This window comes from Pogona vitticeps, chromosome 14, assembly GCF_051106095.1.
Source record: "Pogona vitticeps strain Pit_001003342236 chromosome 14, PviZW2.1, whole genome shotgun sequence".
Lineage (NCBI taxonomy): Eukaryota > Metazoa > Chordata > Lepidosauria > Squamata > Agamidae > Pogona > Pogona vitticeps.
Window position 1 is genome coordinate 12,991,182 of NC_135796.1, and position 27,554 is coordinate 13,018,735.

General features: G+C 41.4%; 1 protein-coding gene across 2 annotated transcripts; it reads right to left on the reverse strand.

The window, feature by feature from the left end:
- Nucleotides 1–32: 32 nt before the first annotated feature.
- On the reverse strand, nt 33–26,144 carry ANKLE2 (ankyrin repeat and LEM domain containing 2). Of its 2 annotated transcripts, none has more exons than XM_072983573.2 (13): nt 26,021–26,144; nt 18,050–18,487; nt 15,334–15,528; nt 14,868–15,061; nt 13,902–14,090; nt 13,157–13,279; nt 11,793–11,859; nt 11,294–11,475; nt 8,586–8,692; nt 7,051–7,244; nt 4,714–5,416; nt 3,508–3,639; nt 33–2,636 (listed from the first exon to the last, which is right to left on the reverse strand). In XM_072983573.2, exons 2-13 carry the CDS (start codon nt 18,474–18,476, stop codon nt 2,417–2,419), a joined length of 2,733 nt encoding a protein of 910 aa, XP_072839674.2. In that variant the 5' UTR covers nt 18,477–18,487; nt 26,021–26,144; the 3' UTR covers nt 33–2,416. The 2 variants fall into 2 exon arrangements, with proteins under 2 accessions (XP_072839674.2, XP_072839673.2); XM_072983572.2 differs by lacking the exon at nt 26,021–26,144 and adding an exon at nt 25,687–25,998.
- Between the last annotated feature and the right edge of the window lie 1,410 nt (nt 26,145–27,554).

Sequence of the window (27,554 nt, forward strand, 5' to 3'; positions counted from 1 at the left end):
GCCACTAAATGGTAAGAGGGAGAGAGGAAGCATTTTAGCGAAACAAATTTAATAAGATTGTTATAAATTCACTTGAACACACTAACAAAAAAAGGACTAAATTGTGAGACATCAGTATTTTGTAACATCAATCCTTTGGGGCCTCCCCATCACAAGACAAGTGTTAAACTGACAGTTTGTGCTCCAGAAACTCTTGAATACAAAAAAGGCATGTAACAAGAAGTATCAAAGCAAAGGAAGGCTTGTAACAAAATGTTTTTTTATAAGTCAGTTGCTTATGGTTTTTTTTTTATGAAAGTTTTCCGAATGGTAAACGAGAACACCTTTTCTATACATTTGTGAAGAAAACATTGCTACAGGAGAGCCGATGACAGCCCCAGGCAGATGGTGTCTTCTATTTTAAGAAACTGTTACGATTTCATTTTCAGTATTGTCGAAATTTCCGTACCTGCTGATGTACTAGAATATGTACTATTTTTAGCCAGCTGTTTACTCGGGATTTCCTAGACAGGTGAAGAATTTACAAGAGGTAATTTCCAAGTATGGCCTCTCTAAAAATTGCAGCATAGAACTTGGGGAAAATGTCTCTAGTGTCAGAGTACGTTAGCTCAGAGTATGGAAGAAACATATTCTTGGACAGAGATTCCCAGAATTAATCACGGTCATGCTTTCTGGGGGAATCTTGTCCAAGAAAATGATCTCTCTGTGATCACATTGTGCTGCAGTTGTAAGTTACACAGTATAGGAAGCCAGCTTCACCAAACCTATATGTTTACTGGAAAATGGTACCCCCTGACATATATGAAGACTAACTTTAATAAAGACCTATACTAGAGTAAAGCTGCTTGTTTTATACTTAAATGACTATTTATACAAGTGGCATTATAAGAGCCATCTAAAACAACTGGAAGTATCTGTAATTTACATTTATGCCACCTCTAATCAATGTACAGATTAACAAATGGATGTTTAGAGGATCTCCCCAAATCTTTAAGCTTTAAAGGACAGCATTAAAGGGACTCTGTTCAGAAGTGTTGGAAAGTTAAAACATGGTTAGTGCTTACCAAGGGATCCACACACACACTATTAAAAGCAAGATCAAAACATACAAATGAAAATGTTACAAAAGGCACTAATAAAATTGGAAGCCTTAAGTGCAAATCTGGAGTTTTGTACCAAAACATTAAAACATTCAGGAACGGTATACAAAAAGCTCATTACACTTGGGGTAAGGTGGGGTGGGGATTAAGTGGTCCTCCAGATGTTAACGGAGTGCAGTTGTCACCAGCCCTAGACAACACACTCAGTGGTGAGGGAATGGATGGGAACTGTCATTCCATACCTGAAGGACCTGGTCGAAAGCCCTGGTCTAAAGAAACCACCAAATGTCCCTGATGTTGTGATGATTTCAAGTATAAAAGAAAATCCCCATCTGCTCTGTTAAAGCTCTGTGCCAAACTACTTCCCCATTGGCAGCAGGATACTTATGCTTGATCAGCTCGGTCTGATTATCTTCTCTAACAGCTCCTGCATTCACTAGGGTGGTTAGGTGTACTAAAAGGCATAAGGAAAGGTTCCAAATGAATAGAACCGAAACAGTGTAGATTTGGGTATGGGTGAACGGCTTATTATAAAATTGTGTTGGAACTGTAATTGCAAGTTAGGAGATACACACACAAAACTCAATGTTTTAGTGGAACCATTTACATATTCAAGAGATTCCACATATGGAACTAATTTTGACGTTATTTGTTTGCATACATCAAAACAATGATCTGGACAACAAAAGGGAAAGGCCAGTGACGAATCAGGTGGCATTGCTAAAGAACTCTTACGTAAGAGCTGTAAAATCAAATCATGATGAAGGAGGAAGAAGGCTCACCATTCATTTCAGTTATTTAGCTTTTTGTAACATTTCAGTACAGGACACTGATGCTTTCACTTGTTCTTTTAAACTAATTCTAATAAGAATAGTGACGGACAAAACATTTTTTTGACAAAAGCCATCTATTTTGAGAAGCAGCACCCTCTCCCCCACCCCCTCACCTGGAAGACTAACAGGAGAATATAAACTTGATACCTTGAGTTCCCTACTGTCGAGAGTTGCTACATGTAAAAGGGATCTCTCTAAGAAGGGTGGGAGAAATGGACCTTTTGATTCACGTGCTGAAAAGCCAGTACTATTCACAATCACCTCTGATAAGTGTTATGCTTACTGCTCAGGTACTTTAAACACGTAACCGCTCCTAATCTACAAGTTGGTAAATGGAATGAAGACATTTTCTGCCAAAGCAGCCTCTTTCCCCAACAACAATAAATAAAAAGGGATCAGGGAGACACCACACTAAGTGTTCGACACCCTAAATGTTTTCCTCCGCTTAAAATACTTAGCTGCAAGCGCTAAGAGAGTCAATTTCTAATGAATAGGTGGTCCTGAGAGGTGGTGCCGTTTCGACAACAGGTTCACGTAGGCTGGGCTATACCGTCCTGGGCTCCCAAAGTCTCGAGAGAAGCCAGTGGCCGGTGTGCTGTACTTTCCTGGGCTGCTTTTTCCTGGACTATAATAGATTGGGCTGCTGGATGGACTCGAAGCGGACTGAGACTTCAGTTTTCCTTTCAACGATGGGCTTGGCCAGCTGAAAGAAAAGGTCACACGCTTTATAGATCAGAAGTTTAAAAGACGGAAGGTCGAATTGGCTATGAAAGGCTTTATGCTAAATAGATATTTAATATTAACACTCATAGTGGAGAGGAGAAAAAATAGGGGGAGGAACAGAAATGCAAGGCTGGGGCCCATTTCACACAATACTATTTGCAACAAAAATAGCTATTGTCCTTGGAGAATGACCCTGTGCTCTGAACATCTGCGCAGAACAAAGTTTTTGCTGTACGGACTTCAGTATTACAGTAGGACTATACAAGTTCTGGTAACTTCATCATTAGAAATATATATATTTATATTTCCGGGAATTTTTCTTTTAATATTTTCAGACCGTGGATAAATGAATCAGCGGATACTAATTCTCCTAGCTAAAACCTAGGTTTTAGCAAATCCAAACAGCAGTTATCCCGCACCCGTGGACTGTATGGGTGGATAAGCCGTGCCCCTTTAAACCAACTGAGCAAAAAACATGTACCCAGTTGGGGTTTATGCTGGCTAAGCTCCAAAGCCGAAAGAGAAGGCGGAGTCACGTAGGTTTTCCTGTGTGTTCAGCAGGCACACCAAGTGTTCAGCCAGGCACAAAGCTTTTCGCATGCCACCCCTCTCCATCTCTTGAGAGGCCAGGCTCTCACACCAGACCAGCATCTCCTGACACCACCTATTTATTCCGAAGCTCACTGCTGGAGAAAGGAGCAGACAGTGTTCTCCAGGAAGGGAACGTTGGAAGCATCGAATTTTTGGCTAGCCACCGAAGTCATCCGAATGATGCTAAACCCTGATAATTAGGGCAACCCCCAGAATTTAACTAAAAGTCTGCTTTTTAAATTTATTTAATCAAAGTGTACCTTTGCCGCTCAGAAGAAGAATAGAATTGGACAGACAGGTTCCACTTGTAAATAGCTGGGTACCACTGTGGATCAATCTCTACCCCATGTAGTGCTGTTAACACATCATTGTCCAATTTTGATGGCTGCTCCCTAGGAAGAGGAAGAAAACCATTAGGAAATGAGGTTCTGGCAACTACTCATTCTTGAAATCCCCAATGGGCACCCCATCTGGATTTTACAATTGGACTGTCTAATGCAGACAACTAGGTGAAAAATCAACCTCCCTCTGAGCGAGAATGAGGATTTACAGACAGATGCTCATCACCTAATGACTGCAGCAGAAAGTACTAATTGTATTACAGATCAAGCACCATATTTCTCTGTGTCTCTTCAATATTTCCAGTAAATCCATCTGTCAAAGAATAAAAGGGTAAGCATTTGTGTGAAGAACATATTCTTGAATCATCGTAGATGTTTTGCCGACATGTGAAACTTTAAGCAAGCTAACTTGTGAAAAGTGCATGTGTGCATTTATAACCGAAAACAACTGTAGTGTTTGGTAGAACAGATTCCGACGCTCTGCTGTTTTTTGAACCTTACACTAACCAGATAACATCACCAGAACTGCCAGCAGCACACTAGAGAACCTCTAGAAATTTTCTTTACTGTAGTTTTTTATTATGATCCAGTGATCAGGGAAGGCCTTTTATGGACTTACTAAATTACACTGAAACAGTTGATTTCTTCACTTATCATTCAAATAATTGTTCCACGATTAACAAAATCACTTTCTGAAAAAATAGATATCCCTCTTTTATCAACGCCCCAGCAGATATATTCATCCTATTAGCACTGGGATACGGATATTTTCAGGAGACACAGATTTATCTTAGGACACTTCACAAGTGTTTCCCAGAGTGACACCAGTGGCAGTTAGGAAAATCACATGTGCACCACACATTTAAAGCTGACCTTATTCAGGGTATCTATGCCCTGCTAACCAATTTCTGCAGTACATGCCACATTTGTGGTTTGCCATCATGAAAAGTGACATCTGAACTAGAAAGGATGTGAAATTTTCAAGCAGAGAATTTCTTGAGAATCTGCCGATACCTTCATAAACATAGAGCGCACTAATAAGTGGTAAATGAATACCACGGACCAGGAAGTTCAAGACATTTTCTACGATGGAATACAGAGAAGGCACTAACATCTGTTTCATACCCTAAGAGAAACAGCCGTCTTCCTTTCTCATTGGAGGATGGAGAATTTAGGGAACACTGTGAAGACACCTCCGACTGCGATTTGGAACTGCAAGACTGTTGCCCTTTCTCTCCCCAGACTCCATTTTCTGCTGATGCGCTCTTCGTTTCCAGATGCGTTTCCATTTCTGTCCTTGTTGTTGCCTCCTCAGCTTTTCCAGCCGCTGCACCTGGCTTGGGAAGCGGCGAATATGCCAGATCTTTACATTTTCTTAGTGGCCTCGTTCCTTCCCCCTGGCTTGGCTTCTCTGATAAACTTTCAGCTCCCAGTATCTGGTCCTGGCAAGCCAGCTTTTCAAATTCTTCCATTAAATTGGAGACAGGTGATGCAAAGCACTCTTCCTCTTGGCTTGGATGTCTCCTGTGAGGGCCAACAATTCTATCACTGGCCACAGGGCTACAAAATCCATTTTTACTAGCAGGAGGCTCTTTGTCTGCCCGCGCACCGGAGTCTTCTCCTATCTGAATTATGTTCTTCATACACTGGATGGACAAGATGTCGCACTCTGAGTTTCCAATATCCCTGATTGTTGATTCATGGGGTGCAACCGCTCGGCTGTAACTTCGAGCAGCATTTTGCCTATTCTTTACTTCTTCCAAACTCATGTCATCATCATCGAGAAATGCTCCAACAGAGATGGAATTGCAGCTTTTCTTACTTTTGCCTGTAAAATATGATAAAAGAATGTTGACATCTGACATCTTATTAAACTGGTTTCCATCATCCTTATAACTCAGTTTGCCCTTGGACCTCAGACAGACCAAGCAAACGGTCCTAAGAAACCAATGCATAATCCTGCAAATAAGGCTACTAATACAGGTGTTTGATTCTTTAAGATTAAGGATCTCAGATTCTATCCCACTCAGTTTTTTCTACTTACCATAACTTGAGATTTTAAGACAGACTACCAACTACCAACTATTATTTAGCAGGTAGACCCTGATTTTCTAGGTGACATGCCAGCAAGGTAAGGATTGCAGTTTTTTAAATCTTCAAGCAAAATCATTACTGGATGGTGGACTCAATAATGCTGAACTGGTTAAAAGCAACACAGGAGAATTCCACATGTCTTGTAATTAAATAGTAGTTAGGCAAGGTAAAAAGTTGGCTGGAGCTGTTTTGTACACAATTCTCAAACTCCCGAGAGAGCCAGTTAAAGAAAATATCTTTTAAAAAAAGTCAGAGACCCGAGGAAAAAGTCCTGAGGCAACTAGGAAAAAAAATATTGTTGAAATGTCTGAGAATTTCAGCAACCAAGGAGTTCATTTAGTAGCCCAATTTGAAGAAAATTGGTAGCCCAGGAAAAGTACCAGCACATGAAGGAAAAGTACCAGCACACAAAAGCACAAGAAGGAAAAGCACCAGCACATTTCAAGAGATAACTAAGGATGGAGGACTTCCAAGGCTGCAAATCCAACTGACCACCCAATTCAGCAAAAGAAAGATTCAGCTTAGGAGAAAGGCAGATCCAAGCGATGAAGAATGGTTTCATAATGTATGCATATTTGTTAGCTGCAAATATACAAATTAACAGCAAATCTCCAGGCCTGTACAGTGGTGCCCCGTATAGCGAGGTTAATCCGTTCCGGATTAACCTTCGCTATGCGAAAACATCGCTGTACGGGGCAAGGAAAGCCTATTGGAACGCATTAAACTTAGTTTAATGCGTTCCAACAAGCGTCCAAACTTACCCCTCCAGCGATGTTTTCGCGGTCCGGCGGCCATTTTGGAGCCGCCGATCAGCTGATCGGCGGCTCCAAAATGGCCGCCGGATGACCTGAAATGGCCCCCTATCAGTGTTTTCACCCCCTCCCCTTGCTTACCGAGGTCGCGAAAACGCTGCGGGGGGCATTTCGGGTCGTCCGCAACCATTTTAATGGCCGCGGATGACCCGAAATGCCCCCCGCAGCGTTTTCGCGACCTCGGTAAGCAAGGGGAGGGCGCGAAAACACTGATAGGGGGCCATTTCGGGTCATCCGGCGGCCATTTTGGAGTCGCCGATCAGCTGTTCGGCGGCTCCAAAATGGCCGCCGGACGCCCCAATCGTCGCAAAGCGAGTGCGGCGATTGGGGCAGCTCCGTATAGCGATCCCCAAAAAGGGATCGCTATACGGATTCTTCGTTATACGGTGCGCTCGTTAAGCGTGGCACCACTGTACTTCTGTGCCCTTGACTATTAAATATAAGCCTGACACTGCGATATTTCAAAACTTGAAACAGTCTGAGAACTAAAGAATCCTGAAAAGTAATCCACTGAGCTATCAAACATCATCATTATTTAAAAATACTTCATTTTTACCCGAAAGCTGCTGAGATTTATATCTGTGGAGGGCTTCATTCTCTCCTGTTTCTTGCTGAACCTTGTCTCTCAATTCGCGTTGAGCCAAGTATTCTTCTAGCTTTTGTAACCCCTCCTGGGAAGACAGATCAACAAAACAGCCCAGAAATTCCCAGTATTCAACCCACGGGAACCCCAGCTCATGAGCTAACTCCCTGCAATAAATAAGATAGAACGGATCATTGTGAAGACATTGAATTAGATCGACAACAATTGTTCTAAAACATGTTTCTGAACAGTCAACCCATAATTATACAAGCCCCCGAATCCTTTTAACAAATGAATCATGTACCATTACAAGCTTTTATCAGAGAATCAGTTTTAATTTATCTAGTTAAAATGCTCACATATAAAATCACTCTGTTAGAATTTCTGGCTTCTGCTTTACAGTCAAAGTACATGAGCATCAACTGGGGGGGGAAATACCAAAATCAACATCTTTTAATCAAATAAATGCTATTTCTTTGCTATAAAGAGAATCAAACATATATCACATGAAAGACTCTTAAACCAGGTGGATAAAAAAATCACTGATTTCTAAAAACCAAATTGATTTAAATCACCATTTGAATCAAAAAATCATTGTAATTTCAATTGTAAACATCAAATTAAAAAGAAAATTAAATCCACCTTGCTCTTAAATACAAATATGAATTTTTAGAGTGTTAAATGAAAATAAATAACCAGAGAGAGACTCCTTACAAAATAAACATAACTTCAACATGGAGCTGGAGAATCGTTAGCAAGATGGAGAATCGTTAGCAATTGCACCCTGCAAAATCCCCAGACTTTCCTGCTTAGTATTACTTCTGCAGCACATAAAGCCCCTACAAATCATACAGTATATCAAACAAACATGTCCAAGCAGCAATAAGGCGTCTGTGATGGTTCAAAGTGTATGTGCATATTTGTGTATGTGAATGAATGAATTAGGGACAAAGACATGTGCGTACAAGGATCTATTCCAACATGGAATTAACACCGCATAAGGCATGGACACAGAAGTGAAGGAAGAACAGGAAAGTGGATGAGTTGGAGGTTATTAAGACACGGGAGAAAAGCTCGACACTGGTGTTGAAAACTGGAAAGTAAGGGGAAGACATGAAGGCTACAAAATGATTTTAGCACTGATTTCTGAGTTGAAGCGAGGCCAAGAAAGAAGAGGCTGTATTAGTAAAATAATGGCCCTAGTAGCAGAGATATGACCAAGGCTGTGCATTGTTTGTGCAAGTATAGAAAAGGGAAAAAGATTCAGCATTCCCAGAATCTTAAGTTTTCATTCATTGCTCTTATGGTTGCAGAATTACTGCTGGAAACAAGCAGATGAAGAAGCAGGGAGGAAAAAACAGGTGCGGCAGATGCTTCAAAGTCTTTCAGAATGGGCAAAATACAGCAATGATTTTCCATCTTTGAGCACGTCAATGCCTTTTACACAAAAATAATTTCCTTTCATACAGCCCATTACTATACTGTGTCGTGCACTGAGTATGAAATACCTTCCAACTCTTTCAACTCCTCTTTCCAAATCAGATTTCCGGAGATTGTGGCAATATCCTGCTTTCTCGCGAGGCGGAGTCTTCCAAAGCCGGTGGAATTCTTCTGCCTTTGAGAGGAAAAGGGGAGGGAAGAATTTCAAATCCATACTTCTAGAGCAGACTGAGTTTGTCCTTTCCTAACCTTCCAAATTAAGTATCTCTCTAGAGAGTGAAAACCTACTAGCTCTCACATCTAAAAACTGAAGTTAGCCTAGGGCTGCAGTGCAGGATTCACTGGAACATCACTTCCTCCCAAGTCAAAAATTTACCAGCAGAAGATCTGAATGATATGGGGCAAACGTCCAGTGTAGCTGCTTGTAATATCAGTGCAGTTTCCAGGTCCTGAGATGGATTATTATAATAGAGCCCTTCCAGCAGGATCTTTTATATAACACTGCTTTTGTAACATGGATAGAGAGAGATGGGGGTATTTGTATATGAATATCCCCAGGGCCGGACGGTCCACTCGCTGATTGCGCTAATGCCGCGGGGTCCACACTCCTGTCCCATCGCCCTTGAGATTGTGATCGTTGAGCCACTCCTGGAAGGAGGCAGGAAGACAAGCCTCTCTGCCAGGTGAAAGAGTGGCTTGGCGATCGCGACCTCCGGCATGATAGGACGGGAGTGCGGGCCACGCGGTATTAGCGTATCAGTAAGTGGACCGTCCAGCCCCATGGAGCCAGACCTTCATTCCACCTGCGCGGGAATATTCGTATACCTCTTCTCTAAACATGGGTCATCAATAGTACATTTTCTACTATTACCTACTTTTAAAACCTACATCTATATAACCTAAAACCAGGAGATTTTTCGAAATTTATTTGACTAAGTTAAAGGTGCTTTTGTTTTATCTGTGAAATGCAGACATATGGACTCTGTTTACTTTAATGAGAAAAAATGTTCTATTGTTTGTTCTGGATGTGCCTCGTTAAACTATGTTTTTTTGATAGAAAAGTTTGCAGGATTCTAGAAATCTTTGACTATCTGTATAGATGAGTTATCAGCAGCCTAAAATGCCCTGTAAACATGAGGACGTCAGCCATTTACAAATACACACTTCATTTTGTAGAAGATAAAAAAAAATAAGCTGTTGAATTTTTCAACCGTTTTAAGCTGTTATTCTCCTCAAACAATATTGTTCTTTTGTCTTTCATTAGAAATGAAAAAGTTGTTGAATAATATCTAATATTGCAACCGCCTCTTCCACAACTCACTCCTTTATAAAACAATTTAACTCCCTGAACTTTTTTGTGTTTACCCGGTGATACAGTAGAGCAATTAAAATTCTCTGCAATCCAACAACATGTTTGGTTACACAAAGTGGAAGAAATTCTGGGGAGCTATTATTTCGTTAGTTGCAAAAGAACACACAGAGTTTGATGTTAGGTAAACATTTTAAATCTTTCCTAAACACGCTTACAATGAATCAGGGTTTAGAGACCAGTCCAGGACAGCACAGCTGATGAGATATATGAATTTCTATCTTGTGTTTCTTATATCAATCACATTATTCTGGACCTTGACTTGTGATGCACGTAAACACTGATTCATGCTGAAAATAACCCGGGTATTCTTCATAACTTACACAAATTTCCCGGTTCTCATCAGAGTTCATTTTAGTCCAGACTAGAGATGGACATGAACCATCAGTTTGGCGGATTGTGCCACTTCATCCTTTGGACAAACAGTTCCCAGCCCTGCCTTCTCTGGTGGGTGCCCACTTAGAGACAATGCCCCAGCTTTCCTGCTTGCCTCCTCTGGGTGCTGCCTCCGAGGGGGCGGCTGCTGGAGGAGGCAGGACTGGGAAGTGGAAAACACCTGTTCCACTGAAAAACAGACCAGCACAAACTGCTGAAGTAGTGGTTCGTGCCGATCTATAGGCCAGAGTGAAAAGGATCATAATTATGCTAAATCTGTGGGTATCCACAGACAGAGTGATAGACTAGGACTTTGCAATGTAAAGGTTCCCCTTGACAATTTGTCCAGTCGTGTCCGACTCTAGGGAGCACTGCTCATCTCCGTTTCCACCCCATAGAGCTAGAGTTTGTCCGAAGACAATCTTCCGTGGTCACATGGCCAGCACGACTAGACACAGAACGCCGTTTCCTTCCCACGGTGGTGGTCCATATTTATCTACTCGCATTCGCATGCTTTCGAACCGCTAGGTTGGCAGGAGCTGGGACAAGCGACGGGGGCTCACTCCATCGTGTGAAGAAGCAACTTGGATGAGAAGCGAAACGTTTCAACCTAACAAGAAGTCCAGTTGCCCTTACTCAACTTCCAGATAACCCCACCTGGATGACTGAGAATCTTCACAGATATATTTACCTTTAAGGTGTTAAGTCGGCATATAAGAAGGTATGTAAGTTAGTGCCAACTTGACGGCACATAACTAACTAATGCTACCTCTGATCAGAAGGGAATACAAGAAGACTCTAAGAATAATTTCCAATAGCCGGATGCAACAGACACACTGTAAGTGACCCTACAAAATACTCCTGGTCCTGACATTGTACTATGTTGTTGTATTTTTGCTCTCCTAAAACAAAATTAGGGAAGTGCTTAGTTTCACCTCAATCCAAGTCTGTGACGGACAGAAGCAAGGGAAAAAGAAAAGAACTAGAGGAAGTGTTTTGGTTTGCTGGTTTGGTTTGCACCGTTTCCATTACCTTGGAAGGGCTCATTGGGCCTGCATAAGCCCTCACTGTCAACACAGGATCTTTAGGGCTGCCAATATATCTCAGTAAAGCACCATGCGGACTATCGTCTGTCTGGTCAGGTGACCAAGGTGGTCCAATCACAGGCGGCGAGGCATTATCTTCTGCTCTGAAGAGTGGCACGTAACACTGACCTAAATTAGAAAGAATGTGAAAGAAAGTTAATATCCAAGATTGTTTAATACTGAAACGCTGGCCATAGGTTCATGCTGTTCAAATCCAAAGCTGTTTTTTATTTTTATCAAAAGCACTGCATAGACACAGTTATTTTGATACTGCTCAATCCCTATGCCAAGTAACTGGTTAATTCAATTTGGTTTTGCTCCCCAGTAAATTATGGATTGTTTGCTCAGCATCTCTAAATAAAGTGAATAATGGATGAGATTACCAGGGTAGCATTTTGCTTCTGGAAACTCTATAATGATCAATTATGAGTATTCCAAACACCAACCTTCCAAATATTCCCTGATTTTCTCCTTCAGATCTGCAGATTTGTTTTTGCTTCTTTCACATACTACCTGTTTAAAAAAAACACACAGAAGCATTTCTTTAAAAAGAACAGATAACCTCACATTTTGTACTCACTCATGCATTTAACAAAGAGAAAACATGCTTTCACAATCGCTGCTGTCATATGTCTCAAGCAATTAATATTTTTTCCCCTTGTAATAACACACCAAACTAAAAATTGAATGGTTATTGCCACATACAGGCCCACAATTACTTTCTAATCAAATGACTTGGAACAAAACAAGAAGATTCTTCAAGCCTGATTTGCTACACCTGTGATCTATTTTGGCCGTGGCAAAAAAAAACCCCAAAATGAAATAAAATAAAATAAAGTAGACCTGAATGAGTCATTACAGATGGGGATGAACGACTCAGGTGGCAGTTTGTGCTGGTTTGTTTTTTGGGCACAAACAAGTGCTCAGTGCTTCCGAGCCCCACCTCCTCTGGCAGATGCCCATTCAGGGGCAGCGCCTGGAGGAGGCAGGGCGCTGACTTAGTGGGCACCTGCCAGGGGTGGGAAGCATTAAATACCTGTTCGGCTAAAACACGGACCCACACAAACCGCTGTTTCAGCAGTTTATGCCCATTCTCTACTCATGGCCATGCATATTTTTTACTACGAGTAAAAAAGTACAGTGGTGCCTTGCTAGACGATGATAATCCGTTCCACTGAAATCGCTGTATAGCGAAATCATTGTCTAGCGAAAAGCATTTCCCCACTGGAATGCATTGAAACCTGTTTAATGCGTTCCAATGGGGAAGAATCGTCGTTGTCTAGTGAAGATTGGCCATAGGAAAGCCGCTTTGCGAACCGCCGATCAGCTGTTTAAATCGCTGTCTTGCGAAGCTTAAGTCCCGAAAACACGGAGGGAGCTGTCAAAATCGTCATCTAGCGAAAATCGGTTTGCAAAGCAGGGACCAAACATTGTCCAGAGAAATTCCCCCATAGGAATCACTGTTTTGCAAATCGCTATAACGATCGCAAAAAGTCAATGTCTAGCGAAAAAACTGTCATGCGGGGTAACTGTCTAGCGAGACACCACTGTATTATGAGTAACATCGAAAGCCTTCTGTTCTTTCTTTTTCATACTAAAAAACACACTGCGATATTATAGCAGGCAACCACGGTTGCTTGATGTCAATGAGTAGCAGCCTTACTATCTTAAATCTTGTCAGATGACCTCTTATTACATGAGAGAGGTCTTAAGTCAATTACAAATATAAATATTTATGTAGATGAGAAGTCTAGATGTTTACACAGACCAAATCAAGTCAGTGACAATGGCTTTTTCAAAGACAACTTACGTCTGCTGGAGTTTGGTTGGATTTGTTCCTTGGGTTCTTCACAATATCCGGATGCGAAGCAAGGACACTAACAACCTCAGGATTCCCAAATTTGCAAGCAAAATGAAGTGGGGTGTCAAATCCCTACCAAAAGAAAACAGCAATTTTTTTTGTATTTTGGAGCTTGGGAGCTTAGGGATTTATTTATGTGCCTCTGGACACAGGTCAATAAGCACCCTTATAATTATGTTTAGAAAAGCACAAAATATATACATGGTACTAGATTCAAATGAAATCAAATCTCACATTTCCACTAAAATCAACTGCATTGGTTAAGCCATTATTAACTTTCCGCATTGATCCAACTGGCTTTGAATCCAAACCTACGCTCACTTATCCCCTTGACATTTAGTCCAGTTGTTCCCCTTGACATTTAGCCCAGTCGTGTCCGATTCTAGGGCGCAGTGCTCATCCTCGTTTCCAAGCCATAGAGCCAGGACAAGCAACGGGGGCTCACTCCATTGCGTGGATTCGATCTTACGACAGCTGGTCTTCTGACCTTGCAGCACAGAGGCTTCTGCGGTTTAACCTGCAGTGCCACCACATCCCTTATTATCCTGGCGTAGGTTCCCATGAATTTAGTAGGTTTACTGTTGAATACACATACAGGATCGCACTGCTTATCTATTCTGAAAGTAGCAAGTTGTTCCTATTACTTGATCATTGCTAACAAAACAACCAATACAATACAATATTGAAAACTCACCATCTTATCTGGTGTATTAAGATAAAGGTCAACAATATATCTGATGCGCTTCTGTAACATTATGCTGTCATCATCAGGATACATCAGCCGCATAAATTCAGGATTTTCCAACGTATCCAACAGCAACCGGCAGATACCAGGCTGATTCTCTCTGGCGGCAACGTGCATGACATTGTATCTACAGCCTTCCTAAAATATAAGATACCTATTCATCATATGTAACATCTTACAGATTTGCTGCAGTTTGTGAACAGACCTATAATACCCTTACTAGAAATATGTATATTTTATACGTAAAAGAAAAAAGGAAACAAATATTTTACTCTTTTTGAACTATTCCTTCTACCTGCAGAATCAAACAATGCCAGCTAACTTTCCGGTCTATGGATTGGACAAGCATTAACTTTAATCTGGTTTAAATGCAAGCCGAAAATTAGTAGGAAGCTTTATTAACCTAAGCTACAATTCCATTGAGCAACTGAATACTGACAAGCTGACAAATGGTTAGGACTGAAAACATTTGTGAAATCTAATTATCTCTAGAGCATTATGCATCAACATTATCCCCTAATATAAAAATGAAGTCACAAGAATATGGAGTGCTAGCGAAGTCCACTAAAAATAAACTCCAAGTACCAGACTTCCTTCATGGTTAAGAAAGTGTAATCACTGCACGTCAAACTCCACCCCTTTCCCTTCAGTGGCTGTGGTCCTTGACTCAAGCTCAGAAACAAAACCTTATTGAATCGCACATTTTTCTGAAGCAACCTTATCGGGTTATAACCAGCAAACAAAAATCAGAACCTTAAAACATAGCACAATGTTGAATGGTAATTGAATTTAGCTGCTTTCTCTCTGCTTTTCCAGAAAAGCAAGACTCAACCACGGACTGAGGGTTGAGGTCCTCTGATATAAAGGACCTGCATGCATGCATCACTTATATCAAAAGTCAGACAATTCCCTTACCTGCACAATTGTTGGGTTATCTCCAGACCCAATGAGATAGCGAGGATTGCTCCAGATAAGTTCCAGAAAAGCTGTTTCATCTCCTTTCTCAACAGCTTTCCTTAGTTTAGCAGTGAGGTCCTGTGTACGGGGACTTTTATAACTGTTGGCTCTTTCCTTACTAACTGTTTCCACCTCAGGAGAGCACAAGCCATCTATGGAAATTAAAGGTATGTTTCAGTCACAATGTGATTCTGGTTTGTATTCTCAAGCCAAAAAGATGTAGAGAGAGTACTTCAGCATTTCTTTTTTCATACGTAACGTTTTAAAACTCGTTGAGGAATCTATATGTTCCGTGTCATATTAAAGATCTGAAACTGATTTTTAATAGCAAAAAATACCACCCAAAGCCTTGACAGAGTTTAGTCTAAAGGTCCCAACCCCTGAAAGGCACCGGAGGGAGTCAAAGTGGAACACATCCACTTACCTCTATTGAACCCGGAACAAACTTTCACTGGAGACAAAGACAAGGAGGACTTGCTTGAAGATGGGAAACCATCACATATGCCTTTGGCAAATTTTTCTGCATCCTCCCTATTTGAGAAAGCTTTGAACCGTGAGCCTTTTATCATTTTAACAGCTTGCAAAGCTTCTTTTTTATCTTCATACACATGCACACTCTCTGGAACAGAAAAACCATTTCAGCAACTTAATTTCTTTCCATGACTACAGTTGTCAAGGCCACACAATCATCAACATCATCGTTATCACAGAACTATACAGCCGGAAGAAACCCTATGGACCATCATCATCATCTTAGAACTGCATAGGTGCAAAGGGCCCGATGGATCACAGAGTCTAGCTCCTGTCAAGATAGCACAGCTGAGAATCCAACTCCCAACCTCTGGCTCCACACCTAGATACTTAAAACCACTGAATTAATCAGGAATTTGTTGTTCAACAGATCTGGCCTTCTGCTTTTGTTCCCTGATTCACCTAAACTGCTTAATCCTGGGAAAATTTGCTGCAGAAAATAAATCAATTCAGATTGGCTTGCTGAGTATCATTTTTAAGAGTCTGAAATTCAGAAACCACTTTATGTAGCTGTCCAGGGCCACAGCATCCATTCTGACATTTGAAAGATCTTTCATCTAAACAGTACAACAGTGATAGAGCAAGTCTCTGCAGCTTTCTGTAAGAAAAGCTTGGCTTATGCTCTTGTTACAAATTATTCCCATCAAGGCTATGATGCAACCTTGAGTCATTCTCCTATCAGTAAACAAATCGACTGTTGCAAAGACAATTTTGTGAACAATTCCCTACTAAGTTATTTCAAGGTGACACTGTCAAAAACTTGAACAAATTTCTCATGGTTAAGACACATCAGTTGTTCAAACACATTTAATTATGGGTCCAGCAAAGAGAAATTAGGAAGCTATGGTTTCTCACAAGACTGCAAAAGCCACTCCATCTGCTTCTGCAGTTATGTGGACACTAGAAGCGTCTACTTTGGCATTACTAACATTCTTGTCACATCTGAAGCCGAGGAACCATGATAGACAAGCCATGATCTTGGCTTTCTTCCCATAAACCAGTTCAAAGAACATGCGCACCCTTCTGGATGTAACAGAAAATCATAGTTATTTCAACAGTGGAAACGAAGGTGAACCTGCTACTACTCACATCTTTCGCTTTGGTCCAGCTGGTCACACACACCCTCCTGCCCACTTAAGATTAAAGCAGCATCAGTAATCCTAACACATCGCTTCTACATAAATCACTTTTTAATCATCAACAACAAAAAAGAGCACTCTTCTTTTGACACTGTGTAAGAGACTAGTGATAAATTCTAAAAAGAGATTAGTGATAATTTCCCCTCACATGTCAAGAAAAACAAAAATGGATAGAAAAAAAAACTTAATTACCATTTTACCTAACAGCAAAAGGTGTATGGAAATTATATTGGAAGGAAAATGGCAAATTAGAGATAATTAACATTTCCTGCTATTGCAGGGCAGCAACTAATCATGTAATATCAGATTTATGTATATTCAATATAGCTGCAGAAACATTTCAAAATGTGACAGTGTTCTCATATGCTAAACATTGACCACCAAAGTTTATCCCGCACAAAGTGTGCACAGAACTGTGACTGGGTCTCAAACACTTTAGAGTCCGTCTGAGAAACTGTTAGACAAGCCTTGGCTGTTATGCATTGTGCTTCTCAAAAGCACACTTCCTCATAGGGAGAACTGAATCTTCTAATTCAGATACTTCCAAGGAGAATTAGGGGGAAAGGCCGTGTGATTCAGGATTACACAAATGCAAGAGTTGGGTGATACCTTTACTGAACCACTAAAAAACCCCACACAAATTGCAAGCTTTTGTATGGGATGAATCCAGACCCAGGTTGCAAAGTCAGCCAGGAAGTATGGCCTCAAGCATCCTCATGTTTCACGAGCAAGGAACTGCATGGTATGAAGGGCAGAGGTAGAGAAATTAGCAAATCCTTTGTTTGGAGTTTGGGATGGAAAATTCCAACCAAGCGTACAAGGGAGGATGCTTGAGACCAACTTTGCTGGATTCACCTCACATAAGCAGCCTAGCCACAGACATCTGCCACGAATTTTTTGGACAACTTTTTTCTGGACTGTCCATAAAACGGTGATGCATAGTCTGAGGAAGTGGGATTCTATGCATGAAAGCTCGCAGTTTGTGTGATTTTGTTAAAGAGTCAACTCTTGCATACTTCCAAAGTTTACAATAGCTACTGAAAGTTTCCTCCTCATCAGACCTTCCCTTCAGTTTACCTACAAACAGGAATTTGCAAAGAATACTGAAACACATGTGATAATCCTGCAAGAATAAAGTTTTTTTTTTAAAAAAACAAAAACTGAAATGTTAGGTTACCTAAACAGGGCACATAAGAAATCACAAAGTTCTGCTTTTACTGTTACTTTGGTTTTATTAGGTTTATTATTATGTTCATTTCAGCAGGTTCTCCTTTGTTCAATCTTGGTGTTTTTCTTGGAATAACTGATAGGTCAGTGAAAAGGTGGGGTAAAAATGTGTCAAGGAACCAGTAACTAGAATTCCTAAGATGTTCAATTCATCATCTCAGACAAGTTTTCTTATGCAAGGCACATCTGCTCTAATGTTCAACTTCAACACTAGTGCAATACCAGAAACAAAAATAGGATTACCATTTCTTGCCAACATATCATCATAAACCGGACATACGCCGTAGTACAGCAGAGGCTCCTTAGATGGAGTCTGAGAAGTCATCCGAGAGCCAACCTCAGTCTTGTGTAACAAGGCTTCCTCTTCTGGTGGGTTCAAACCTATATTGTATCCAAAATCACCATCCTCGGTTGAGTTTACATGCCCATTTTGATCCTTCTGTGAGTTCTGGATTTCAGAATGTTCAGCATCAGCTCCAGGTACACCATTCAAAATTGGACTTTCTGTTTCGAATCCTCCTTGCTTTTCCAGTAATGACTGGGCCAATCTTTTTTCCAGAATAGATCTGGTGGTTAGCGTAATGGGCCCACACTTCTGTCCAGCCTTGACAATTTCTTCCCTGAGCTCATCAGGTGTTAGTTGCTTTAGCCGTGACAATATATTGTCCATTGTTACTGTCCCTGTAAAGGAAACAAAATCAATGTGAATTGTCTACATTAAGTTAGAGGGAAACACACACACACACACCATAAGTTCCATCTATTCTGGAAAGATTGGACCACCACAAGTTACTTGGTTATTAAAAACAGGGCTAGTGACTCAAAAAAGGTTGGGAAATGCTGCATTAGACTTTCTTGAAACTAGGGGGAGCCTTACAACTCCAGGGTTCAGGAAGAGACAGCAAGAAGATCCCCTCCCCAACCCACAACTAATATTCTTTCTGGCCCCTTAACATGTGTCCACTCTTGCCTTAATCATTATCTTCCCACCTGGCTAATTGAGGAACAATGGAAATAGAATGGCCCATTTGCCAAGCAGAAAGGAGATGAGCAGACTATTCTAAGATGATTGCTTTTCTGGAACTCCTGACAATCCTTTTAGTAAAAAACCAAAAGGAGTTATTTAATTTATCTGGTCTCTCTATATAAGGCTTATTCTGTGAGATGACTGTTTGGCTGGAGGCATTCTTGTCTTTTATGTAATGTTGATGTGCTTCCTAGTGTGGTGTAGAGAACAGAGTGATGGACTAGGACTCTGGAGAACAGGGTTCAAACCACCCTTTAAATGTCTCACTTACGAAAAGCCCTAGTAGGGTTGTTAAGTTAGTTCTGGCTTGACAGCACAGAACACACACACATATCATTTTCTTAGGAATCACTTAAAGCTATATTCCTGCCATTTCCTCTTGAGGGCTTGGCCCACCTTGAGACTATTTCTTCTCCACAATTTTTCCAGTTAAAATAGTCTGTGTCATGCACATACCTTTCTAGGCAGGAGTGAGACACTGCAGTGGTAATAGTACAAACCTGTCCAGCTGGGTAACAAAAGTCATTCCATTAACATTATTGTAAGATGCAATCATAGTTGTGCTGCATTTCAAACTGAAAGTGCAGAGAAAACCAAGATCTCCCAAAATTTACTAACTAGCTCTTGACGACAGTGACCCAGTCAGCCTCTTACAGTGTGTTAATTCAGAAGAGGAGAACTGCTATTCAAATTACCAGGTCAACCAAGACTTCAGTATTACCTCATCCTGCCAGGGACAAGACTGCACTGCTCCAGCCCTCTCTTGCACCCATTTCATTTTAAAAACAAAACACTCAGGTCTGCACAGAACAGTATGTGCACTCCATGGAGAGCACAGAGCTCTTATTAAACCAAGCATAAAAATAAACTTTGCTAAAAGTCACCGCTGGGAATACTTTTTGATACATACAGTCACAAGGGAAACATTTATCGGCTCCTTAGATGCAGAGTTTATTAGAACTCCTTATGAAGGCCATCTCAACTTTGCTTATCCAGTAACCATCACAGAGGTTAACTGTATGAGGTAGGGGAAACTTTCGCATTCAGCTTCATTTGGTTATAACTGGTGTAAACTTCATGAACACTACACCAGGAACATACACTATCTTGCTACTCCAGCTACAATACACACTTTTTCTTGCTTCAGTCCTCCCCCCCCCCCGATCAATTATAGTCTATTAACAGTGATACCTGCTTAAGAAAGTGGTCCTACCATGAGTGATGCCTATGTGATATATAAACAAATTGGACAAATTAAAATAAAAGGACTAACAATATTTTTCCATGCTTACAATTCAGCACAGATCCAGGACATGTGCAGATCACACTGTGGAATTTCAGGTGAGCTCAATCATTCCTAAGAATAACTAGGTCTAACTACTTCTTGCTCCTTCACATTTTTATACTCTCCTCCACTTTCCAGATCATTCTCCACATTTTCACCAATCACCTTCCAAGTCCCAGAAAAAAAAGTAATTTATGTTAAAGTAACTTCGCTCCTTCCCCCTCCTTGACACCTGATATTCTTATCAGATGGCAGTGCCCTGGGAAAAGAGGATGTTTTATGATCTTGATTCCATGACTGAATAGTTATTTCTTCCCATCCTACCTTTTCATTTCATCAACTGCCTGACCCATCATCCCCATCAGGTTCAGTTTCTTGACAATATGAATGAGAGAAACACAACCGTAAATGCAATGCTTGCTTTTCATCGCACTACAGCACAAGCAATTCTATTAAGTATAATGACTTGGATTATGAAAAAGGGTTTGAAATATGCCCTTTTCAGGTCTTCTCAGTGGCTGCTCCCAGGCTTTGGAACGCAGTACCCGCTGTCCGATGAAGCCAATTTTAACCCCCTTCTCTCCTGTCCTTCTGTTGTCAAGCAAAGAGCTTCCTCTTCAAGCAGGCCTATAAACAGAAAGTTATCTCAGGAATGTGGGTTGTTAGCTTACAGATTTTCAATGGTTTTTATCTGTTTTTCTACTTGATTGTTTTGATCTTAATGTATGTTCAACTGTTTTTAAGTGTGATGTTTATATATAGATTTAAGATTTCTTATTATACCTGTTGTGAGCCGCCTTGGGAACCCTGTGAGGAGATATAATATAATCTGCATGGTGATAACAGGAAAGATTGTAGCTGTTAGACGTGGGATGTACAATACTACAGCATTCTATGTTTTTCCTCTTTCTGCCATCCCATTACTACAAGCTGCATGAAACCAAGCCCAAACAGAAATCAAGACGGCATCTGAACTACCAGACAATTTATGCTGGGATAGCAACATTTCTGAAGACCGTAATTATTAATATGAAGGCATTAAGGACAGCAATCTGGGTCACTGAAAATAGCCTCTTCTTACGATAAGCCAAAAATTCTTCTCACACACATGCTGCTGTTACTTATGCTCAACACACCAAATTGTACATATTTACAGGAAGATGAAACAGAAAATTAGGGAACACTCACAACGGATGTGCTCAACCCTCCCACAGTTTGTGCAGCATCTAAAGTTAGCAACAGGCATATTAAGCATCCTTTCACATCATAGTCATTCAGCATTTGGCAGGGGACTCTAGATCTGCTTCTCCTTTCCTACTTAAAAATAGAATGAATCAGAACTAAGAACTCAACCATAAAAGGAAATCTGGAACCAAATATCTGAAGTGGGTAGGTGGGAAAAAAGAACATTTCAGTGGAACAAGAACATCAGATATAATCAAATTAACTTAACCTTTGCTCTCTTTTTGGGGGGGGGGGTGCAACCTTACTGGCCGCATTCCCAAGAACATAAAAGCCTTCAAGATTAGTTATGCATCAACAAAGAAGGAAACTAGTCTTCTAGGTATAAAATTATCTTGCAGAATTTTCAGAATTCAACTTTCACCTTCTATTTCATTATGAAGTCTAAAAATAGTCAGACTCAGTTCTAAATGGCTAACGAACACAGGCCTAAAATGGCTGAAAACCTGTTGTACGTTGTTATTGTTACTACCATTATTTAAAAGATGCAAAAGGTGTAACTTTGGGAGGTGACTCATTATGCAACAGATAATGTCTATGGAGATTTCTTAACTGATGGTAATTTGCCTCTAAAAGCTATGCCTTTTGCACAATTATGCAAAAGGATTTTGGCCAAAAATGAAAAATAGAGAATAGACATAGACCTCTTTCTTGTAACAAACCAGTTAAGATTCAGAACTCCAGTCAGCTCAGAATAACCATGGATGGCAAATAGGCATTTAAATCCAAAAAGACTTAATTGGTGTTCAGAAGAGTCTAGTCTCTGGAAGCTGTAGCACCACCTACAAGACATTACGGATTCTCAAGACCAAACTCATGGATTGCTCACATCTGCCAGAGATGACTACAATCTGAAAAAACAAACCACATCTCCTTATGTTCACCAGGTAAAAACATTACTTTGACTTTAATTCAGCATATTTGGCTATTTCTACCTGGTGAATAATCAAATTAAAACTGGGTTTATAACCAAATAATAAACCCTGTTATGACTGCTATGTCTTTGTGCTGTTTTTCCTAACCCCAGTGCCAAAAAGAAGGCAGAGTAAGGCAGGGGTAATCAGAGAAACTGGCAAACTTTTTGGTATGAAGAGAAAGTATACAAAGTCCAAACCACACTGCAAAGAGACGACAGCCTCAGAGGACGGACATCAACACTCACTGATGTACTACAAATTTCTGGATTCTTGCATACAATTTTTTCTGCACTATATTGTGCCAAGCCAGAAGAAGTGGAATTTTCTCCACAAAAGCTTGTTGGGGTTTTTTAGTGGTCCAACAAAAGGTATCAGCTACTTTTGCACCTGTGTTCTCTGTCTCTATGTAGAGATGGGAGAAAGAACACCTTTTTATCTCACTGTACATAGCAGCAGATCCTTAAAGAAAAGATGCGTGCATCAGCAACAAACTACTATTTGCTGGTAATCAGTGAATTATCATTGTTCATACTGTTTGGCTCCACTGACTGCAATGCTCAACCCACAGTACTTCAGCAGGAGGTTCCCAGGCATCTGTCTCTTCAGATTTGAACAGAACAAATGATTTTCATCACAATACATATGCTAAATGGCTTATCTGTGTTTACTGTTACCACTGGCCTATGATTTCTTAGCAACCAGTAATAACTAAGGCTTGCACCTTTTGTATTTCAATTTCCTTGAATTCCCAGTCTTGAATAAATTCCCTAAATCAAGCCATTTGAAACAGGGCAAAGAGAAACACAAACATAGAAAAAATTATCCAGAGACTCAAGTTACTGATCATGTTTGTGCATCTCAGGGCAAAAATATGCTTTAAAAGTATAAGGGATGGGATCCAAAGATAATTATGCTTACTACAATAACTGTATGTTGCCAATCTGATTCTGATCGAAGAATCAGAACCCTTTTCATGGTTTACTAGTTATAAAGCAGTAATTCAACATTCCCTTCTTCTGGGGTCCCCATGACGATGCAGCTTGCCCAAGGCTCCACAGGCTCCCCGTGACGATGCAGCTTGCCCAAGGCTCCACATGCTAACTTTTCTCTTTGGATGCAAAGTGGGGAACTGAACTTTCAACCTCTGGCTCCACAGCTAGATATGTAACTTATGATTTCTTGGGAGTATGTGTGCATGTGCAATTTACATAAATATAGATATGCTTTTATATATTATACAATATGCTAAATAAGGTAACATTTCATGCACCTGACAAAGTAGGTTCTGGCCAATGAAAGTTTAAGTCAGAATAAATCTGTCTTTGAGGGGCCAGAAAACATAGTTGTCGCTCTAGATACTGTCACAAGGATTCAGTATTGAGCACTAAATCAAAACTCTTGGTTAATAAGTAAATATGCAAAGATAACTATGCCCTTGGTAGCTTCTTCAAATTCTTTGGTAAGGACTACTCAGTAATGGAAGTAAGTAGTATTTAATGATAGAAAACAGAAGTAAAGCATATTAGAAATGCTTAGATGGCTCTGAGTGGAGCAAAGGACCTGGAAGAGGGAAGAAGCTGCATCAGGCACAATGAACCCATATGTTAGACTGCAACTGTCTTTAAGTTACATTAAGCAATAGAGTCTAAACCCAAATAATGCAAATCTCCTAAAGGGCTAACTGAGATACTGTATATCATAACAATCAGAAACAAATATAAACAACAATTAGGCATGGCAGAAAATTCAATTATTTGTATAACAGAAAATTGAAAAGAAATCTTGATAAAAGTGCTTCTAAGTGATGCAAATAAAGAAACCGTGCTTTTAGTTAACCATAGGGACAGCATTCCTCCTGCCTCACCTTAGCTGGTTCAGGTATCAAGTTCCTTGGGGCAGGGGGCTGTTCTCAGAACTGTTTCAATTACACAACATTGCATAATGATACCAAGCTCCATGCAAATCATCTTTTAAATTATGTTCACAGTGTGAACGTAGTAAAATAGATTAAAAAAAAAAAGAAAACGACATTACAGCCAAGACACAATGCATACGATAACTATTTGTACATTTGCCAAGAAAAGAAGAAAGAAATAAGTCTTGTATGACTTCCAAAGCTGGTGGATTTCCCTTTGGCATAACCTTATTTTCATTTAACTGCACATTTAGCTATTATTAATGTCTACTGGAGTTAATAATTAACCTCTCTGGCTCTTATGAACCTCAAAGGAGGTCCTTCACTAGGTCCAATTTTCATTATAGGCATGTTTGATGGCGACACAAAAGAGGGCCTTCTCTGTGGCTGCTCACAGGCTGTGAAATGCTCTCCCTGGGAAGGTTAGGTTGGCCTTCTCCCTTTTATTCTTCCCTCTCAACTGAAGACCTAGCTCTGCAGGCAAGCTTTTAATAATTAAGGCTGAGATCCTGGACTGTGTTGTGTTTCCCCCCCCCCCCCACCCTAAGTGTGTTTTTAAAAGTTTTAAATGCTTATTAATCAATTAATGGGCTTTCAATTACATAGTGCATGTTTATTTTATTTGTTAAAAAGCAACAACCTAATGGGCTGTTAGCACCACTTGCTTTAACACTAGGTCCCCTTACTGGGAAAAAAGTGTGGTCTTGCTTTGCAGGTGCCCTGCACTCCCTGAAAAACAAGCAAGCGGGCGCTCGATCAAAAATCAAGCCTGAACTATCTGTGGAAGCAAATATATGTTGGAACTGAGGCTGCCCTCCATCATGAGAAGGCAGGATTCTCTGAAAAAGACCCTAATGATGGGGAAAGTGGAAGGCAGCAGGAAAAGAGGGAGACCAAATATGAGATGGGTTGACTCCGTAAGGCAGTGGTTCCCAACTTTGGGTCCCCAGATGTTCATGGACTCAAAACTAGCCAGAAATCCTGGCCAGCCCAGGTCGTAGTCCAAGCACATCTGGGTAACCCCTGCCCTATATATTATTTATTTATTTATTTGATTTGAATCAGGGGCTCTTGAGGCCATTCTGACAGGGCAATTCTTTCTGGGGATCGCTGGCTCATTCACAGGGTCGCCCTAAGCGACAAAATGAGGAAAAAAGTGAAGTACATAAACAAACTCACACTGTATGCCTTCTAAACACACAAACAGAGAGACAGACAAACCATCATCATTATCATCACGGTTACATTCATTGGAGGGAGGGAGGAAATCCCTCAGCGACTGAGCCCTTCCCCCGCCTAAAACAGGTTTAAAAAATAAAATAAGAGGAGGAGGGAAAAGGTGGCCAGTGAGGCGCTTGAGGCCTTTTTCCCACCAGAAGCCCGGCTCCCTCATGGAGGCCCGTTTTGCAGGGGTGTGTGTGTGTGTGTACGTGTGTATTCGCCCGTGTTTGTAGTTTATTTTTTTATTTTCATCCCCCCCCCCCCCGTTCTCACCTCGGCGAAGGCTGACAGGGCCGCGTCGTTTCTCCTCAGGAGATGAAGGCGGGGAGGGCGAGTCAGCCGCCGCCGCCCCCCCTCCGGTCCCAGGCCCGGAGCCTCGGCCTCTCCTCCTCTCCACCAGGCGCACCAGCCAACCCAAGGCGCCGATCACCGCGCAGGCGGTCAGCAGCTCCCACGGGGGCCAACGGGCCCAAGAGGAGCGCCATAACCCGCCCCAGCCCGACCAGCCGGCCGCCACCCAGCGCTCCATGCCTTCCCCGAGCTCTTGTGAGGCGCTTTATGCGCACGCGCAGAAATCCCGAACGCCCTTTAGGGACACGACAAATACCTCAGGAACGGCCTCCCGGCTTCCGTCCGTCCGCTCAGGGTTTTTTTTTTCCTTCTTCTTCTTCTCTTCCCGCCCTCTTTTTCCACCCGTTCGCTACCTTCCACTGCGCATGCCCCCTGGCTGGAGGCCCTCTACCTATTCCCCCCCCCAAGCCCAGAGGCCCCGCCCCTCCACCTTACATAGGTGCCCAAGGCACTGCCTGAAGGGAATTTCCAAATTAACGCGAGCAGCAGCCCGGTTCCCTTGGGAAGGCCTCAGAAACAGTCCCCTTCTAAGCCCGAGTATCTGCAGAAACGTTTATTACTGTTTTTCCCCCTCAGAATGGTGATTCATGAATTGCATTGGTCAAGGGAAAATATACAATTCTGTGGCCTCATGTTTCCCTGACCTCATATCCAGGATGCGCCTAAAAGTCCTGGGTCAAGAGCATGCATTTTTATTATCTATTGATATATTTATGCATGTTTTTCCTTCCTCCCCTCCACATTCCAATGCTTGGCCACCTGGGCCATTTGTTACTTTCCCCGAGGGCTCTTTTGTTTTCCTAAATGGGCCATAAATGCAATCAACTAGTGCTTTCTAATGGCAGAAAGTGAGGAGGAATTAAGGAACTTTGTAATGAGGATGAAAGAGGAGAGTGCAAAAAACGGTCTGAAGCTCAACATCAAAAAAAAACCCTAAGATCATGGCCACTGGTCCCATCACCTCCAGGGAAATTGAAGGGGAAGATATGGAGGCAGTGACAGATTTTACTTTCTTGGGCTCCATGATCACTGCAGATGGTGACAGCAGCCGCGAAATTAAAAGACGCCTGCATCTTGGGAGGAAAGCGATGACAAACTTAGAGAGCATCTTAAAAAGCAGAGACCTCACCTTGCCGACAAAGGTCTGCATAGTCAAAGCTACGGTTTTTCCAGTAGCGATGTATGGAAGTGAGAGCTGGACCATAAAGAAAGCAGACCGCCAAAGAATTGATGCTTTTGAACTGTGGTTCTGGAGGAGACTCTTGAGAGTCCCCTGGTCTGCAAGGAAAACAAACCTATCCATTCTAAAGGAAATCAACCCTGAGTGCTCACTGGAAGGACAGATCCTGACGCGGAGGCTCCAGTACAGTACTTTGGCCATCTCATAAGAGAAGACTCCCTGGAAAAGACCCTGATGTTAGGAAAGTGTGACGGCAAGAGGAGAAGGGGAGGACAGAGGATGAGATGGCTGGACAGTGTCTGCGAAGCTACCAACATGAAATTGACAGGACTCTGGGAGGCAGTGGAAGACAGGAGGGTCTGGTGTGCTCTGGTCCATGGGGTCACGAAGAGTCAGACACGACTGAATGACTAAACGACAAGTGCTATCAGCTAGGTGTGAATGTCTGTTCAAGTTTCCAAAGTTAGGGCCTAGAAGGCCTGGTAATTATAAATGCATTGACAGTGGAAAAATGCAGGAAAAGACATGGAGAAATACCGCAGAGACACAATTTAATCATAAAATATGATTTCTTCGCCCTCCTGTATCAGGACGAGACCAAAAAAAAGGA

What these genes read in the sequence shown, in the direction of transcription:
- ANKLE2 (XM_072983572.2), bottom strand. Translation starts at nt 25,942, where the DNA reads ATGGAGCGCTGGGTGGCGGCCGGCTGGTCGGGCTGGGGCGGGTTATGG. An exon ending in TTGTTCCGGGTTCAATAGAG is followed by an intron (nt 15,062 to 15,333) that starts GTAAGTGGATGT and finishes TAATTTCCATAG; the next exon opens with ATGGCTTGTGCTCTCCTGAG. An exon ending in CCAACCAAACTCCAGCAGAC is followed by an intron (nt 11,860 to 13,156) that starts GTAAGTTGTCTT and finishes TTTTTTAAACAG; the next exon opens with GTAGTATGTGAAAGAAGCAA.